This window comes from Zophobas morio, unplaced genomic scaffold, assembly GCF_036711695.1.
Source record: "Zophobas morio isolate AGI-343-1 ecotype UQ-CSIRO unplaced genomic scaffold, CSIRO_AGI_Zmor_V1 ptg000002l, whole genome shotgun sequence".
NCBI classification, from domain to species: domain Eukaryota; kingdom Metazoa; phylum Arthropoda; class Insecta; order Coleoptera; family Tenebrionidae; genus Zophobas; species Zophobas morio.
Window position 1 is genome coordinate 20,891,349 of NW_026972107.1, and position 21,070 is coordinate 20,912,418.

The 21,070-nt window shown below is 33.0% G+C and overlaps 1 protein-coding gene across 3 annotated transcripts in view; it reads left to right on the forward strand.

Moving 5' to 3' along the window:
• Dop2r (Dopamine 2-like receptor) overlaps positions 1-21,070 on the forward strand; it is a 308,073-nt gene that overhangs the window by 237,719 nt on the left and 49,284 nt on the right. For all 3 annotated transcript variants that reach the window (XM_064057591.1, XM_064057598.1, XM_064057606.1), the window contains exon 2: positions 18,303-18,412. In XM_064057591.1, coding sequence (XP_063913661.1) covers positions 18,303-18,412 — 110 coding nt within the window. The remainder of the gene's footprint in view (positions 1-18,302; positions 18,413-21,070) is intronic.

The window sequence follows — 21,070 nt, forward strand, 5'->3', positions numbered from 1 at the left end:
CATTCGAATTTAATAACAGCAGTTTTATTAATAGAGATGTTATTTACTTATTAGGTCAATTAGGTAGCGTTATTATTTTCGTAAATCACATCACTACATCATATCTCAGAGACATATTTAATTATTCATTAAAAACACAACTACTATAATCAAGTTGCTAAATTTAATTAAAGAAATCGTTTCTAATTTTCTTTTGATGAAAATGAAGGAAATTAACCTAAATAATATGCTGTCTGAATAGCATCAATTTTTGGCCTAACGAATTTGTCCATACGTAATGACATTACAACAATAGGCCCATCTGTAACATTTTCAGTTGCTCCATCCACTTACACTGTCTGCATCAGTTTCCGAAAACAGAACATACGAATTTAACTTAATCGAGACTCTTCTGAATGCTCTAAAACGTCAAAAGCACTTTTCTTCTTAAAACTATTTACAGCCTGCTCATCTCCTTTTACAGTCCAACAACAATGTTCGTATTCAGTCTAGAATTTGTGTAAAAAATTCCAAAAGATGTTTTATCTCTTTCACAAGGGACGAAATGAAATTTCCCTTGAAATGTGTGGATAATTAATTGCGTCTTTACAATTTTTCAGTATTTCGAGAAAATGCCGACAATCCGCGCTTTGCTTTTATTACCACAATTCTCCACATTACCATTCACAATCTTTCTTTTGTACGCGTACACAAAACTTCATGTTGCGTCGTACCACGCTCCAGACTAATACATTTAAAATATTCCACGCAACTAAAAAAATCTCGCTGGTCCTTAAAAGAGCGAATAAATCATTGCACGTGTTGATTTCTGAATGAAAGACTTTCAGATTATTATCTTCAACAGATGTAATGCTTTTATGATACCTTTTTTATCTACTATTTTTCTGCATTTATTGTCTCGAACTCAAATTCGAAATTCTTCCACAGACTATCGCGCGTTTCTTTATTCTGTGATTTCACGTTTTACATTTTGTCTCCTTTGAACTTCCAAACGCGATAAAAATAGTCTTAAAAGACTGATTTCTTTGTTGAACCTTTCTGGCAGATAAAGTTTGAATAACAGAAGTAATCAGCGGAATTTGATTGTTTTCTACACTTTACTCGCAGAGATTTTGTCGTTGATTGTTTTTTTATTTATTTTAAAAACAGACAAATCTTAGTGATGAAATGGTATATTTGTGGAAAAGAGATAGATCTCTTCTATTAATTTGTTTGAGAAGAATGCGTTGCAAAGTTCAGAGGTAAAACTAAAAACTTGGTTGAAACTTTTTAATCCAACATACTAGACGTATTGTGGCGAGATTTGTGGTAACAGGAAGTGCAAACAAAGGCAAATCATCGAGAAGACCTAATGTTAGGAAAGAAGTTGTTGAAAGCTTGGGGAAAAGCTTCTAGTAAATCACTAACCAGGCTGTCTCGTCAAAGTAATGTTACTCACAGAACATGTCTCCAAATTATCCAAAAGAAATTGAAAACGCAGAAATTATTGGAAACGGTATATCAACGCACTCTCAATAATTTCGGTCTCCACCTGTCAATCTATCATTTATCTTTTGGAAAGTGTGAAACATTCTGCGAAAACAGAATCGATTACTTTGTTATTTTAAGTTGAAATGGAAGCAGTAAAACTAAAAAATATTGGCTTTTTATTCCCTTCGAAATATTGATGGCATACACCTTAAACATTATTAAGTAAATCTCACTCTCGATAACCACTGTAACATATTTTTCACCTCTATGGTAGCAATTCACATCTAAATTCAGCGTATCCGAAATGTCCCAAAAATAACTTTAATCCATCACCTTTGACAAAGCCTTGTTAATTTTTTAACAACACGTTATCATACTCTTAAATACATTAAAAAGATGTACCAACAAACACTACTTACATTCATATTAAAGCTTAGGGCTAATATCCCACTAAAAAGTTGATGACGTTATTTTAAAAAATTATTACAAAAATGCATATCGGGTATTAGTTGTGCTTCAACTTCATGTTCTCTCCATTCCGTACATTCTTTCAACGAGTACTCCACGGTTTCACTTTCTTTCATATGTAAAGCTTGTTTTTCTGAATTAATTAATATATCAAATTTTGAACACCCATACTCCGCCACTGCCTTTGATTTGAACGCATTATGTCACTAAAATCCACTTATTTATACTTTATTTGGTCTGGCGCTAATCCGGTAAATCGGGTGAAAATTAAACAATTGCTCCAAACGTACGAATGAATTGATAAAACGCAAGATTTATGCCTGTTTCTAGTGAATTTTCCCTATTGGAAAATGTTCAACATTTCAGCAAACACACGTATGTCAATTCCAACACGTACAATACTATTAATAATATCAGCCACGGTATAAAAAAAAATTGTGATCCATGAGGCAATTAAACTAACGATCTTCGCATACGTTATTCAGCGTTTTGGTGGTTAGTGTAAAAATTCAAGGCGGATTCATATATCACAAATACAAGAGTATATAATTTTATAGAATTTAAATAGTGTATGCTAAAAAAATGGTCGAAGGTTACTTCTACAGGACTTCCCTTGCCCTTGAAGTACAGCCTAACAAATTCCGTTTCTTTGAAAAAATAAAACAGTATTTTCTGAACATTTATTTAAGACAACCTCGATACGTTAAAACAAATATAATAAATAAATAATACCAGTAACAATGTAAAAACCTAAATGACATCCTATAAATATGTTTCGACATTCTGTAATTTTTTTTGTTTGTCTTTATCAAAATTTTTTTGATACCCTATATTTTAATACATGATCGTTTTCCGGGTTGGAACCATTTTAATTCAGTTCTTGGGCTCAACGTTTCGCACACTTTTGTAGTGGCATCTCCAGGAGCAGGGTTAAGAATAAGGCAAAAGAGCACGGTAACTCAGTATGTCAACCATACCAGAGGCGAAACTCTTCTGCCTCCTGAAGATCCCACTTACGAAAATGTGCGAAACGTTGAGCCCAAAAACTCAATTAACACGGTTCCAACCCGGAAAACGATCATGTATTGATTCCCACCGTGGAAGCCTCCGATATTATTACTCTATATTTTTTTTCAGATTTTTGTAGAGCTTGTTCGAGTGCATTATGTTACGAAAACACACTTATTTATATTTCATTTGGAGTAACCACGACAGGAAACGCATTAACAATTGCTCCAAAAATATTAATGCTTTGATAAAGGTAGAGGCTACGCCTGTTTAATAAGTTTTCCTATTTGAAAATGTTTCGATAAACATTAGTTCGACACGGAGTATAATACATTAACATCAGTATTAAATAAAACATTGGTGTGCACCGTTTTTGAGATCTGGTCAATAAAAAAATATACCTTAATAGATAATGGCATAAAAACAAAAAACGATTTTTGCGTTACCTGTTTGAAACCGAACACTCGACATGATCGGCCACGCAACAATCTTGCAACGTATATGTACTAGTATAAAATATTGTGCTACATTTTCGATCTTTTTTAGGAAGACGGATTCATAAAAAGCAAGGAGTATGTTATTTTATAAAATTTAAACCCTATTTACCATGAAAACTTTTGAGGGTTGTCATAAAGTTGTTGGTGCGGATGTTGAGAAAAAATTTGGTTAGCGGTTTACCATCTACATGATATTTCTCATATAGATACAAAATTTGACAACAATCGGTCCAGGAGTTTCGGTGATTACCTGACTAATATACATCCGATCCGAACAGGCGGTAAACAGGCAGACAAACAGACAGACGGACAGACGGAAACGCGAAACTCATTTTTGCACTCTTGGAGATTACAATACCTTTTAGCTACGCTCGAGAAGTAAAAATTTTGAGGAAACATCATCAAATTGTTGGTGGAGATGATTAGACAAATTTTGATTAGCGTTTTGCTATCTACATGTTATTCCTAATAACACACGTATAACATTAAAAACAGTGCAAACATGAAAGTAGCCATTTTTCGAATGGGCCCTATTACAGTACTTTTTTAGCTTACGCCTGGGAAGTACGTATATTGATTTCCGTGTATGTCTAATTTTCTCTCTTTTTACTTCCCGAGCGTAAGCTAAGGAAGTATAGTAATCGAGTCCATTGGGCGATGTGATAACGTAAAGTCAAAATTGTACATGGTAAATGGGTTTAAAATTGTACAAAATAACATGCATTACATCTGTCTTTCATTAATCCGTGTTGAAGTTTTACCCAAGACATCCAAATTTTTGGAAAACAAATTAAAATTGTCTATCAATAATATTTCGCTGTTTAATTTTGAATCCACAAAACGCTTTGAAATCTTGCAGACGTTTTAAAATTATTATAATCATGGTAAATTTTTAATAACAATATATTTGTTTAAAAAAATTGATGACTTCATCTTAAAATCTTGTCAAATAAATCCTACCTAAAATGTGCAAAATATGATGAGTTTGTAGCTGTGATTTAGCATTATATTCATGTTTTTTAGAAATTCTTACAAAGATTATAATGATGAGTCAATTTATTTTTTTATTAAATCAGGCGACTATAGTGTAATACTGTTATTACTCGTATGACACTATATCTATCGGAATTGATACAAGTGGCATTGCAAAAGTCATCACAAAATTTTGTAAAGAAGAACCTTCTCTGAAACATACGCATAGCACGCTTTTTTACATAAAACTCGCTCATAAAAAAATAAAATTACCAAACTCAAATTTTGTAATTTTTCGAAAAAGCTGGATATGTTTAATTGTATTTCAGGGGCGAAGGAAGTTCTGTTAAAATAATCTTTGACGAATTTTTAAAATCTGCAGAATAGAATTTTTCTTCCCTCTGAAGAACGATTAAACAACTCCAGAATTTTATTTTTTTTTAACTCGTGTAAGTTAAAAAAATTGGTCTAAAGAGTTTAGACAGTACTTCCCTCGCTGTCGGAAACGTGACGACTGCATGCCTATTATGTTTTTTTTTCGCAGTGGATTTCAAAGAATTCGGTTTTGTAGTTCCTGAGTAAATCAATAAAATAAATTTACGCATTCATTAATTTTTTTGAGTCACCCTGTATATGCAAATCCAAAAAAAATCAATGGAGTGATAAATCACAAGTACAGACTCATCATATTTTGTACAGTTTAGATAGGATTTATTCGGCAAACTTTCGAGCTGACGTCATCAATTTTTTGGAGGGGATAAGCAAATGTATTTTGACTAAACATTTATTATGCTCTTTATAACCTTAAAACATCTGCAAGATTTCAAAGCATTCGGTTTTGCAGTTCATGATTAAATCAAAAAAATAAATTTACGCATTCATTAATTTTTTTGAGTCACCCTGTATATGCAAATCCAAAAAATATGAATGGAGTGATAAATTACAAGTACAGACTCATCATATTTTTACAGTTTAGATAGGATTTATTCGGCAAACTTTCGAGCTGACGTCATTAATTTTTTGGAGGGGATAAGCAAATATATTTTGACTAAACATTTATTATACTCTTTATAACTTTAAAACATCTGCAAGATTTCAAAGCATTCGGTTTTGTAGTTCCTGATTAAATCAATAAAATATATTTACGCATTCATTAATTTTTTTAAGTCACCCTGTATATGCAAATCCAAAAAATATGAATGGAGTGATAGATCACAAGTACAGACTCATCATATTTTGTACATTTTAGATATGATTTATTCCATAAACTTTTGAGCTGACGTCATCAAGTTTTTGGAGGGGATAAGCAAATATTTTTTGACTAAAGATTTATGATGCCCTTTATAGCCTTAAAACATCTGCAACATTTCAAAGCATTCTGGTTAGCAGATTAAAAATTAAATTTCAAAATGTTGTTTTATAATTTTGATTTTTTTTCCAAAAATCTGGACGTTTCGGGTGAAAAGTCGATTCAGAGTTGTAAACTACATGTGTAGGACTATGTTATTTTATACAATTGAAAACCCATTTACTATGTACAATTTTGAAGTGACGTCATCGCATTAGTGGTGGGGATGATTAGACAAATTTTGGTTAGCGTTTTACCATCTACATGATATTCTTAATATAAGTACAAAATTTCACAACAATCGGTCGAGTACTTTCGGAGATTATCTGTCTAATAAAATCCGGGACAACAGCCGGACAGACGGACAGACGGACGGACAGACAGACGGAAATGGGAGACCTATTTCTTCGTCTTCTAGGGGTCATGAAAGATCGAGAAAACGTAAAAGTAGAGAGTCGGCCGACGGACTCGATTACAATACTTCCTTTGCTTACGCTCGGGAAGTAATAAAAGTGTATATATGTTTCAAGTAAGTTTCCATAATACAATTTTATGATTTCAAGAAAATTTTAAAATGACGTCTTCAAGTTTTTGGAGGCGATAATTAATAACTTTTGATTACGGATTACAAGTATCAGTAATTAAAAGTTAAATATGTTAAAACATTTGCAAATTTCTAAGTTAAATTTTAAAATGTCATTAAATAATAATGATTTATTTCTAAAATGATGTCAAAGGCAAGAAATAGAGACAGATTCATAAGCCACAAGTACAAGAGTATGTTATTTTATAAAATTTAAATAGGATTTACTTGTGCGATGATGAATCAATTTTGATTAGCGTGTAATCATCTATACGGTTGTACTAAAATTCTAGCAATTTCGGACTACAGATAGTTGTAAACGTAAAACTTGCTTTTCTCACTCTAGGGTTTATAAAACCTAGAGAAAATGTCCTACTATTACATTACTATATTTCCCGAGCGCAAAGTAAATGTAATGATTAAAATTTAGCTCATATGAAAATTAGATCACTCTGTTCGAACTTTTTGGTAAACATTAATTCCTGAATTTTGTAACGAATTTATTCCAGTTTTTATAAACACAATGAATAAACTCAGTAAATCTATTGGTTTTTTTATTGAAAAATAATGATCTGCAACCATGTTGCACTCTATTAATAATACAATATTTTATTACATAGAGACCTCGCTCAGTAACCTTATTATTAATATTATTGAATTATTTTACCATTTTATCTATACACATGTTCATAGCATGCTATTCATCTAATTTAAGCTTGTTCGATCTACTCCATTTTACCGAGGCGGCAAATCAAGAAGCGTTTAAACCCATAACACAATACAACAGGTCGCTGTATTATAAATGTTTTTGAGCATTTAGTACTGTGTATTACATGCAAATAACTAGTGTCCGAAATAAAATACCACCAAAACACTAATTTCTTACTCATTAAACTTCACATACTTGTAGTAACTATGGTTAAATTATATTCTCTAGTGCTATCACTATTTAACACGCACGAGGAATATACCTACATCATACATTATAGACATAACGTTAACGTAACACTTTTTGCGTAAACAACGAGGCTCAAACTCTTAAGTACCAACAAGTATCTGGCCACCGCTACACTGACGCAGCTACGTTTCTCCTCAGACATCATCTCCACGTTAGATGTTTGAGGCACCCTGGAGATGCCGTAATTGTTGATTACACTTTGACCTTAGCATTTATATAGCCATGGTGGCACCTGCGGCTTGTCCTATCCTTTATCAAGAGAGCCGATATCGTGAGCGTTCTCCCAAGAGATGATATCACACCGACATCAAACGAATCATGTTACACACGGTGTGATTTTAACTCGACGAGGACATAAACGCAATTTGAGGCTACTCCTCAATGAAAAATGCCTGCCCAGCTTGCTTCAAAGAGCTGTACAAAGCCATTACAAGACCAATTGGAGTTGACGTTTTCTGCATGTCCGACATGTATATAATTTGTCGGCACTGTTGGAACGCGAACACGGGATTGTTCTCTAATCCCCCAAAGAGCTAAAGGGAGAGGAAGTGTTTTAATTAAAAGCCGCCAGACGATAATCAAGACTGATGGGAAAACTTGGACATTTTATCCGTTTGAGAAGGGGACATTTTTTCGAGATTCAGGGTCGTTTGATTTTAAAGAAACTTACGGAAAATCCAAGCTTCTTCTTACTCGCGTGATAGCGCATACATCGCACGTGTATGTGTTCTTGATTTTATTGCAAGAATGATGCCAAGTTCAGTTTCATTTTAAGCTCTTAAAAGCTGAGAACAGAAAATTAATTTTGGCATTACGAAGTAATGCCGCTTCGTTCCGTCCTGTTTGTTTTACTTATGTTTCACCAATTTTTTGCTGAGTTATACGTATAGGGGAAGAGGGCCCAAAGCGGGCACCATAAGAAAAAATATTAAAAAAAGTAGTTTATGGATAATCTAGATCCTTTAAATTTTTATATTATAATGCTTGATTTAACCCTTTTCAATAATGCATAACTAAAATTGAAGAAAGTTTATTAAAAAAAAAGTTAGAAGCAGATAACTAAATCTTTACACCTGCCCGCTTTGCCCTACGGGGAGGCCTAAAGCGGGCATTCAGCTAGGGCAAACCAGGCAATGGTTAAGTTTGGCGTCTGGTTCGGTTTCGCTCTATACTAAATACATTGAAAACATTGTCGGGGTTTCCGGAATTGCATTTTAGAAATACTGAAGTCTGCAACCAAACCAGAAGTTAAGTAAGCTCATTTTAATAGATTTTGACTTTTCGAGAGTTATTTACCTCAGTCATGGATTTTTTTAGGATTATAAATGGTATCAAAAGAAAGCTGACACTTTTCCCCAGAGGACCTTCTATCTCAAAATGCAAACCTCTTCAGCACTTCGTCAAAAAATGCATCAATGTGCCGATTAAAGTGTGATGTAAAAGTTGCTCAACTTTATATATTTTTTTTTTGTAAAAACTGTAGACTAGATATGAATATAAATATGAAGGTCCCCTGGACTGAAGTTTGGTAATTCGAAATATAATTTTTTTAAAGCGATATATCTCGTATTTTTCTTTTTGGTTTTTTCACTTCTTAGACTTCGTTTTATCTTCAGCAAGTTCTTCTTTTATAATTTGTTTCACAGACTCCACATTGCCTTTGTTCTTCTTTTCGAAACAACTATAGATATTTAGTAAATACACTAGAAGAACATACCGGACAAGTGCCCGCTTTGCCCTGCCCGCTTTGCCCATTTCGACAATTAAAATTGCAAACAACATCTAAACTCAAAATGATGCGACAAGTGGCAGTTAACTGCTACCTTATGGTAGCCGAATAAACACAAATTGACTAACGAATTTGATTTTTAGCTTAAAAATCACAAACATAGAAAAAACAGATGTGACACACTTTGCAATATTTTTCAAAACCATGTGAAAATTATTTATTTATTACAGCACATAATTGGGTACTCGCAGGAGACCCGGGCGACTGATGTGAAGTATGCGGGGGGGGATGCACTATGTCCGCGCGGTTAGGGCGCACCATCTTTTGAAACGCCAAAACTAAAGAGAGTGCCCGCTTTAGGCTCTATGCCCGCTTTAGGCCCCCTTCCCCTAATTCTGCTACATTTTCCAAATATTTAATCACATAACTCTAAATTTCGTTGAAGTTTACGATTTATCACTGATTTAATTGTGTACTAATACTTTTTAACTTCTATTTATTTTTCTCTATCTGCAACATGAAGATATCTGTAACCATATAATATAACTCTTAAGATTATTTCGACAGAACTTCTCACGTCCATAAAACACAGTTGATATAAGTTATTTGGAAAAACTTAATTTTGCCAATTTTATTTTCTTTTGAAAACCCTTATGGATATAAAGTGAGTTTTTTCCATTACAAAATTTTGTGATGACGTCATCAACATTTTTTCAATGGCACATATATCAATTTGAATAGATGCAGTATAATAAATGGATTTTCGACGTTGTAATTCGCATTTGTTGAATTATAACTTATCTAGGTCTAGAGGAGGCAAAAATTTATCTAGAGGAGACTCAGCATCCCTGGCCTCCCTCTGTCTAGGGATCATAGACCGTTGAGAAAATATTAAAGTACCAAGTCGTCCGATGGACTCGATTATTCTAAGATTACTTTAAATGTATACTAATAAAATTTTATGACATCATTAGGATTATTTGGTTAAAACGATGCCGAATCGGCTTTTCGCATTAGGGTCCTTGTAAACTTGTAAGCCATGTAGCGTACCTACAGAGTTTCCTGTGTTGCCCCAAGCAGACGATCTTTGGCGGTCGTAGCTGCATAATTTATGGTTTTAGAATTTTGCGGGTTCGCTTCTTTGACTAAAGTTGTAAGATTTTATTAGTATATATTTAAAGTGATCTTACTTTACTATACTTTCTTAGCTTACGGTCAATAATTAAAAATAACCTCTCAACAGTAATAAGAACTTGAAGTGTTTATGCTAAAACATTAAAAGAATGTTACGTAGAAATTAATTTGATTCGAATAAGTTCTGAATATTGTTATTCTAATTCTTATTTAATCATTGTTAAATAAAGACGTGCGTATTCTCATATTTTCGAGAAAATGGAGTGACTCGTTCTTAATTTGATCAATAAAAAATTGGTCGAAGGTTATTTCGACAGAACTTCCCCCGCCTCTGATATACAATAAAACAAATATAGCTTTTTCGAAAAATGATAAAATTTGATAATGCGAATTTTATTTTTGTTTATGAGAACCCTAATAAGTTAAAATAAAGATATGTATGTAACGTAAAAGTAAAGAAGCGTACTGGGTGTATGTTCCAAATGAGTTTTCCCTTAACAAAATTTAGTGATGACGTCATCAACATTTTTGTAAAGACTTGTATATCACTTTGGATAGATGCAGTGTAATACTAATGATAACATATTGTACTCCCAAATTTTCGGGAAAACGTAGTGAACCGTTCTTGATCTAATAAGTAAAATAAATTGACTTATTCATTAGTTTTTCTGAGTCAGCCTGTATAAGAAATTTAAAAACTATTAATGCAATGATAAATCACAAGTATAGGACCATCATATTTTGCTCATTTTGAATAGGATTTACTCAGCAAAATTTTGAGATGACGTCTTAAATTTTTTTGGAGTTTTGCTTAACGATGTACCATGATTACGATAACCTATAAATATTTGCAAGATTTCAGAGCATTCGGTTTTGCAATTTCAAAATTATTTTACAAAATATTATTATTCAGTTTTGAATATTTTCCAAAAATTCTGAATATCTGGGGTGAAAATTCGTCACGGGTTCGCACACCACAGGTGCAGGAGTATCTTATTTTATGAAATTTCAAAAAAGTTTTTATTATAAATTTTGGAGATGACGTCATCGCATTGGTTGTGGGGATGATTAGCCAAATTTTAGTTAGCATTTAATCATCTACATGCACACATACTTGTCTAATAAAAATTTGATACAGACACCAGACAGACAGACAAACAGATATACAGACAGACGGAAACGGAAGACTAGTTCATGACACGTCGAGAAAATGGCAATTCGACCGATGGACTCGATTACTATACTTCCTTAGCTTACGCTCGGGAAGTAAAAATTAAAGAGCAAAACGTTTTATTAAATTTATTTCCTCTAATGTAAAGAAAGATATACCGCCCGCTAGTGTTAACCCGTGGACTCTTGGTCTGTGAAGCAAAAACTGTACCACTGAGCCAGATCTGCTAAGTTTCCTACTAAGAACATGGCGGTTTAAAAAATAAAAATATATAGTAGTAATAAACAAAATCAAAATAGATTCGTAAACCACAAGTACAGAAGTATAATATTTCACACAATTTCGGCAATATTAATTATGTATATAATGAGCGGACGTCACCAAATTGTGGTGGGGATGATTATCCAAATTTTAGTTAGCGTTTTACCATCTACACAATAATCCTTAATTAACACAAATAAAATTTGACAACAATCGATCCAATAGTTTCGGAGATTATCTGTCTAATAAAAATCCGGGGAGACGACAAACAGACAGATAGACAGACAAATATACAGACAAACGGACGGAAACAGCAGATCTATTTCTTCGTACTCTAGGAATCATGAAAGTCGAAAAAAACCTAAAAGTTGGTGGATTCGATAACAATACTTCCTACCCTTACGCTCAGGAAGTAAAAAGTACAATATTATATTATTAAAAAAAAAATTAATAAAGCTTACTCAAAAATTTGGCGATTCTAATAACCCAGACAAGCAAAACATCATCCGAAATGATAAACACCCAAAAACATTTATTTAAAAAGCTTTAGAAGAGCTGTTTAAATACTTCCAAAGCATTGCTCGGAGTAAGTAAGAACGACTTTTTACACACACTTCTTGTCAACGAAATCTTTTTAGGAAATGGTTTTTATAAGATCTTTGATTACTTACTTATACATACATTTTATTAATTTTTGGTGAAGTTTAAACTAAGTTTTGTCTCTATAAAATCTAATCAAAACTTACTGCGTTCTAGAAATTGTGGTGTCCAGAAAACATTTCTTCAAAGCTTTCATTAATGCCACGAAGTAAATAACAAACTTTTTCGCCGCCCCCTGTAAAGTAAAAGTTATTAGTCAAAGTTATTTTAGTATTGATTGTTTGATTTTAAGTATATATTTTAATTAATTAAAACCACGATTAACGGTCTTTTTCATTTATGCACATTTTTGACCGAAATGACATCATTGAATTCAGAAAAAATCAGTCTTAAATGACATTAAATTTAAGCTATTTTGCCATTAAAAAAAACGTTACCCTCAATTCTCAGAAAATAATCGAAGAAAAAATTTAGAGACATAAAATATTACTACTGTTAAATTGAACCATTTGTTAAATCTCAGATGAGATTAAGTGATTTTGAAATATTTGACCGATTCCATATTTTTGCGTCAGACTGTACACTCCTTTGTAAATAAAATTAAAATCATTTATTATAATTTCGTATTCTAGAAATGAAATTTACTCAACAAAATTTTTAGATGACCTCATCAACCTTTTGCAGAAGATAAATACTTGACATTTTATTAAAATTCTTAATCAGTCAATTAAGCGGGTGGGTTTTACGCAAAATGTAAATTGTATCTTAGTAGGAGAAATCGAAAAAAAAATAATTTCGCTTACTACAGAGTTATCTGTCATGAATCTAAAAAAATATTTCAGTACTTTTAGCCGTAGAATCCAGATCAAACAAAAAAAATGAGACACTGCCATATTACCTTAGATCCTGTGAATGACTATAATATATACATATGTATTGTCGGCGTCGCGACGTAAAACTATATTTTTTTAAACTGCAATGTAGATATTTTTAACGGTTTTTGATAGATGATTAAATTAAACCATTCGCAATGGCAACACCAAATATGCGTCATATATTTTTTAATGTACTAAATTGAGCTTCGTCCTTCGGACTAAAGACAATGGCGTTTATCAAATTTCAATATATCTATGTCATTTTCAAGATATAAAGCGGTGGAGTTTATCTGGAACACCTGTATATATCATTTCAATGTTTTAAATGTCACAAGAAACCTATTTTAACGAAAATACTGCGATTTTTGTTAATTTCATACCACTAGCTTGCAAAACTGATTTACATTTTTAAGAATAAAAATTAAAACTCAAAATAATGAAACAGTTTTATTGAGAATTCCAAAGAAAGATTCCCCGAAATATGTCTGCAGACACTAGAAATTCAAAATGTTCATTTTCACAAATCGAGACAGTTTATTAAAAACAGTCGTTCAGTGTTTCTTCTTGTCTTGTCAAAAGTGAGTTAATCTTGTCATATCTATGACCCAGTTTGGAATTTGAGATTCCTGTAATAGCATAAACCAATCCCCGATCCAATCCAATTCTGTTCTCAGGTAATGTGATCACAAATTATATTGATGATAATAGTAGTAGTAACTGAGTTTCTGCGTAGAGACTTTCAGTTCCGTTTGCCCTTAAGTGTAATGTCAATAGTTGAACTGCAAACACGAATGGAGATTTGTAACGTCCAGCCTTTTAAATCGAAACTGACCATGTTAAACAAGAAAACATGGCTTGAGCTAAGATGTTGCCACTAAATAAACAGTTTCAGATAGATCAGTTCTTGTTGCTTCTCCACACAAAAGTCAAAGCGAGCAGACAACGAAAAAACAATGTAGTCGTGACGAATTCTCGCTGAAGGATTGTGCTCTAAAGCGCGTCTAAGGCCAATTTTATCCGTTTTACAAGGCGCTATAAATTAGAACGCTGTCGGTATATTTTCAATTACAGTGGCTATTAACCGAGACCGGTGCAAAACGATCAGCCCCGTTTAACAGAGCACAAAGGGCATCACCCGCACGTAAATATCGTTTTCTTTGTCAGATCACTGTATCCAGCAGATAAGACAGAGACGTGGGATGATGGTAGGAATCTGAACAATTTTCAGGGCCCCGAAACGCTTTCATAAACATGTTATAGGCTTGTTTACCCTCCGAAGGGAGAAAAGAAGGACTCCATTACAATAATTACTATTTCAGATGTTCCTCCTAATCAATATAAAAATCTGCAAATGAAGGTCAAAATGTGACGCTTTTAGGAAAATTTAGCAGCGTGAGAGCTATTAAAACACAGCCCTCATTAGCCCCTTTTGCGTCGCGTCCATTATAAATCATTCTAATTAATAATACAGAAATAATTCGCTCAACTTCCTGTGAAATTTCTCGAACCCGACCTGCTGTTGCGCTGGCCGCTCCATTACATATTAATTACTTGCCGAACAACTTCTTGTCCTGATTATTTTGCGTAGTGGTCGGGTTATGAGCGGTAAAATATGTTGGACCATTATTTTAATTCGATGAGGACGATGCTCAAGAGCAAATTGTACCACAGCACATGGCGATTATTAGGCAGTGCATTAGTGACGCTTATATTCTACACTCGATCGCCAATCGATAGGGGATGTTGTTATTAAACTTGCGCAGGGTTCCACTTTTATAGTAAATTTGTGGCAGTGATGCGAAAACTCATGGAGTAAAGCAGACCCAAACATTCGCCTCGATGCGCTGATGCTTGGAAATTTTGGAATAGTATGCAATGTAAATATTCCTTTACTTTATACTTTCATGAGGTTCCGTATAATTATCAAACTGAATTCTACTTAGATATAAATAGTTTCCTTTTATTAAAAAAATCAGTTTGAATTCAATTTAGCCGTAATATAAAATTCAAATAAACGACACATCACGCGACACTCACTTAGAAAAAAAAAACTAGGCGTTGTGATTTGCATGGAAGGTGACCTGACGGGTCTGCTGCAAAAGCAAACACTCTTTCTAGTGTAGAAAGATTGGCATGATACGGTGGGAAATAATTATTTCATTAAACGTGTCAGACTTGAAATTAGTAACGGTGGAAAAGCCACAGGACGAATCAAATATGCTTCGATATTTAGTAAAACAGCTCAGGGCTGTAAGCAGTATTCCGAGGGTAGCAAGTGGTTAAGTACATTCCAGCATATGTCCCGCATGTATTCAGAACTTACTGCTGACACTCAACATTAGTTGCGGGAGACTTTTTCTCGCTGTAAATCCCAAGTGGAAAAATCAAGTTCGCCGATTTTACCAAGATTATCCTGTATAGGTATACTGAGCACCACCTTCTTACCACTTTTGCAAAGTATTATGTTATTTTTCTGGTTAGAGTCAATTTAACTAACAGGTGAAAAAGGAACATAACAAATTTACTTTTAAAAGCTCGGATATGATTAATTTTTCACCATCAATCATACAGTTTGAGATCGTTGGCAAAATTAATAAGTACTAATAGTCTCAAGCACAAACTCTAAGAAACTTCTAATATTCGCAAAAATTAATAAGCGAGTTTTTTAGAAAAAAATAGATAATACCAGTATAAGAAATCAAAAATGGCCAATGGGAGACCGAACCCGCTTCGTTGTGTTATTAGCACGCGCTCTAACCATTTGAGCCAATGTAGTCAGCGAATGGTCAACGTTTCTGGCACATTACCATGAAATGCTATATACAATTTTGATTTTGTTAGCGAAAATCTAGATGCCTAGGGCAAAAAGTCAAGGCAGGTCCATAAACCGTAAATACAAGAATATATTATTTTATAAAGTTTAAAAGGCGTTTACCTGGCAAAATTTTGAAGTGATATCATGAAATTATTAGTGGGGATGATTAAACACATTTTGATTAGCGTCTAACCATTTACACATACATCTGTAAGATTTCAAAGCATTCGATTTTGCAAATTCAAAATTAAATTGCAAAGTGTTGTTACATAATTTTGATTTTTTTTCTAAACTCTGGACGTTCCGTGTAAAAACTCAACCGAATTCATTAACTAAGTACTACTGATAGTTTCGGAGATTATTTGTCTAACAAAAATTGACACAGACGTCGGACAAACACACAGACGGACGGACAGGCAAGCAGGCAAACAGACAGACAGGCAGGCGGAAACGGGAGACGTATTCTTTCGTACTGTAGGGGTTATGACCCTTAGAGAAAATATGAGAGCAGCCAGTCACACAATATATTCGATAACAATACTAACATTACACACACCTTATTTTAACAATCAGAAAAGTTTAAAACTAAACAAAATATTTGTGGTTCGTGACATTTTATATAAACATTAACACATTAATAATTACCACTATCTAGAGGCTCAAGTTTTTGTCTATAGCAACACGTCGTATCGATTTGTGTGTCGCAAATGATTAGAATCCTAAATAATTATGAAATAAATTTTAAAACTGCCAATTTTCTCTACAGATTATGTCAGTCGCCACGGCACACTAGTATCAGATTGCGACAGAGAATTCAATCGAAAGAGCAAGAAAAAACGCGATCAAAGACAGCCACGATAGAATTTTCCTATTCTCAGATTACCGTCAATTTGAACATAAATCTTTAAAAATCCATGGCTGTCTTTGATCGATTGCTCCCTCGAAACTAGTAAAATGGTGCATCAGAAACATTTAGAATAATGTTCCCTCTTTTAAAATGTAAAATTAATGGATAAATCGATTCCATTGCTGCAAATCCAATGATTTCCAATTTGATAACACTTAAGCTTTTTACCAAACGAGACAATGGCACGTAATGTTATGTTAAAAATTTGCCAAATTTGCTTGAAAAATTTTATTTGCTAATTAATTACTCATTCGAAGGATGAAATATTATTTTTGAATTATTTTATATTGAAATTGAAAAGAAGTCTTCTCGAGAAGGTATTTTAAAAGTTTTAATTAATTTTTAATCACGAATCCAATTTTAGCATGTTTTAAATATATAACTTTATATAACTTAGACGAAGCCATAAATTAATGACTTCTATTGGTATTTCGTCACTACTACTTGCACAGGTAATAGATCAGCATAAAATAAATGAAGATCTTAGCTTGAGTCTGAACGGTGGCACTACAGTTTACTGAGATAAATTTGCACAAATGTACAAAATTTTAGAGCCTAAAGCTTTTACTGATTTTTAAACTAATTTTTGAAGCGATAAAAAATAAATACGATACGTCATCACGTGTCAAAAACGAGCTCGCTTTCCGCATGTCCAATATCCACAAAATATACATTAAAAACAAATCCGGTAACGTCTCTTAAACCAAACCTTGAATTTAGAAACTTTTATATATGTTTCATACGAAAATAACTTCTCATTATAGTCTAAATAATCTAATCTTATTCAAACACACTATTTCTAGAAGTAAATATATCATTCTAATTTATAAATTGACGGATACTCCTTGGAAGTGGCATCTCTACAGTGTGGAATTAGGGAGCACGCAACGTTCACGACTACTTCAAACAAATATTCCAAGGTCATCCCACCAAAAACTTGTTCTGAATTCAACTTCGTTGAACAGCAGAAGGAAATTTCGCCCAGTCACAGAAGTTTCAGTTTCCGTGATTCATGCGTTGCAGATACACCCTCTCTGAGACTAAAACTTAATTTAAAACAAATCTTACAAAATCCTATTTTTAATATTAAATACACACGAAAGTCGTCTTTTAACATATGCTTTAACATGTTACAAAATATGTAAATTAATTTATACACAACTTCTGGGAATAATCGCGTCAAGATCCTGAAAGGGATAAATGTAAAGATTTTGATATAATTATAATACTAGTCATACAAATCTTTAAAGATTAATTTAGCACTTTGACGAACTTTGTTTCTAGCAAAATATTTCTACAGGTAGAAATGTCTGCTTGAGAGAACAGAAAATTATACTTTCGTTAAATCTGTCCTATTAGCATACATTCTTACCAACGGAAACCTTTTCAAGGCCAGTATTACTGAAACCTTTGCTGAAATATTAACTTCGATACCCCAAAGTATTTATTTTTAGACAATATTATTTACTAGGTCGAACATTGTCTAATCAAGGGATGATTTTTCAGGTAAACGGAGCCTGGACACTACCCGGTTTTGTTTGTGATTTCTACATAGCAATGGACGTCACATGCTCAACATCCTCCATATTTAACCTTGTCGCGATCTCAATAGATAGGTAAGTGAACTTAAGCATCTCAAATACCTAGAATATTGCAGTACTCGATAATGTGAAAAAGTGACCCAATTGATTTGTGCCAAGTTTAATCAAACACTCAAAGGCGGAGGTGCCGTACGATATTAGTTCCTAATAACATGATAACGCGTCGTAGAAACATTATTACTTACTAGGAACGTTCCCACGTCTTCCGTTATTGGAAGCGATCACGTTTTATAAATCGGGATGTAAAATTTATTCTGCACTAGAAGTAGAGTGTGTATCCACTATCTACTCGTCATGTAGAAGCATCTGCATACTTTGGATGAAGTTAATGAGTTCATTAGTGTAAGTGACAGACATCCATATAGCTCCTTGCGGCTGTGACTGAAAGCGTGTGCGCTTCAGGATCAATATGACTTGGCTCATCGAGGGTACCTGTCGCAGTGTCTCTAGAAAGGGACGTTGTTAGTCTAAATTGCATATCTAGGTTTATGTGTATATTCGGAATAACAATGCAGACCTATTATCATTCGTGTGATTGATGAGGCTCGTTTAATTTGCTACAACAAAGGTCGCAATCCCTTCGGGGATCCACTGAAAAGGAGTTGCCAAAAAATTTATTACAAACAGCTTTTTTGTTGCTTTGAATATGACAATATTACGTACGACGATAAATTTTTATTTTTACATATAGCCACAATTAAGGATAATGTGTTTTGGGAATAATGTCGAAGGATGTTTTCACACTGTACATAAATCACCAATTGTTCACATAATAAAACGTCAATTTTACAAGCATTGTTAGATCTCACATTTAATAAGTCTAGACTATGAAGGCAGTTTTATTATTAATATTATCTTGTAGGTGTCAAGTATTGAGAAAAACCTGTTAAACTCCTGTTCAAAAACGTAGCCGAAAATTTAACCGATTTATGTGGTGGGAGAATTATGACTTACTAAAACTAACGAGTAGTAATAATAATTTATTAACGAAAACAATTTATTTTTTTTTTTTAATTTTGAACTTTAAGGTGTTCTTTCATATTTTTTTTTTCTAATAAATTCTTGTTTTACTTGATAAAAGTAGGTATTTGTGTACGTCTAAGAACCTTTCCGTGATACATATACCTACGTAATTTTCAAGCTGACAATTTAGGTATGATAAGAATAACAAAAAAAATGGAAGAATACCAACTTCGCAAAGAACTGTCAGTTTTCAAAAAATTGTATTCTATTAATATTAGTATTGCAATTACATATCTAAAAATAAAGAACATTTAAGGAAAACTGACAACATTTCAAGGCATTACCGCCATAAGCATAATCAGTTAGTTAAAATTAATAATTCAAATTTATGACCGTTGCTGGATTATAAACACTATAATTGGGTGTTGCTATGCGGCTATTCATTTTACACCTAAAGAAAGTAATGGTACAATTACTCAACCTAAAAGCTGCAAGCATTTGTTAAAAATTTATTCGCCTAGTGACATTCAGTTTTATAGCGTAACAGTTAAAAGTTATTTTTAAATGACATATTGTAACATACTTACTTTTTTCCAAAATTGATACCCACCAAATTTGAAATTTAGCAGAATCTCTGGAATTAATTTTTCGCACAAAGCATGTTTAAAAAGTTTTCAGAATTTTTGATGCAAAAAAAATCAATGACGTTATAACTCTAATGTTAAGCAAAAAATGTCATATGTATTCCTAAAACAAAGCTAAAGCGGTTTATCTATTTTCATGTCTAGATTTATTACTGAATTTATTCCAAATGTCTGACGTTGTAGTTAAAGCAAAGTGTTATGTCTGTAAAAAAAAAGTAATAGCGCTGTCTTGCTACCTTTTATACTACGTTTAATGGATTTTTAAAGACTTCAACTTCCACTGAACATTTATCATGTTCAGTGAAAGACGTTTCCAACAGAACAATAAACAAAACACAAACACAGCACTTTATGCTGATAAGTCGTTATTACTTCCTTTACCTTGTATACTGCAAAAGTGATTCCACATACACAGGCGTATAATAATCTCATCATGAAAGCTGGAGGAATATTCATTGGGTACGACTACTGTTATGCTTACGACGCAATTGATATTGTTCGCTGCTTCAACTGCAACGGCTTCAATCACTCTTCAAGAAACTGTCGGCAGCCAAAATCTTGTCCGAAGTGCGGGTTAGAACATTCTGTATCTGAATGTAAAGCTCAAACTCTCAATTGTATCAACTGTAAAAAAGCAACAAAAGATAGTGACACTCAGCACAACACAAATCATGCCGCATGGGACAACAGATGTCCTGTATATCAAGCTGCAGTAGATCAATTTAAAAAAGAAAATTTCCTACGGCAATAGCAATTACTTACAAACTCATCAACATGTGTACTGGAATATATAAATGCTTCGAATACTAATACCCCAGGTGAGCCCTTACCTAATGAAACTGAAACTGTAACTGAATTAAAACAATTTTCCTTTGCATACACAAATATCGCGTCAATAATGGCAAAATTAAACTCCCTAAATTTATATTTACAGAATAACAGAACTTCGTGTTTAGCTATATCCGAGACATGGTTAAATGAATCAATTGGTAATAAGTTAATTGACTTGCCTGATTATCATATCTATCGTTGTGATCGAAAAGGAAATGGAGGTGGAGTATGTATT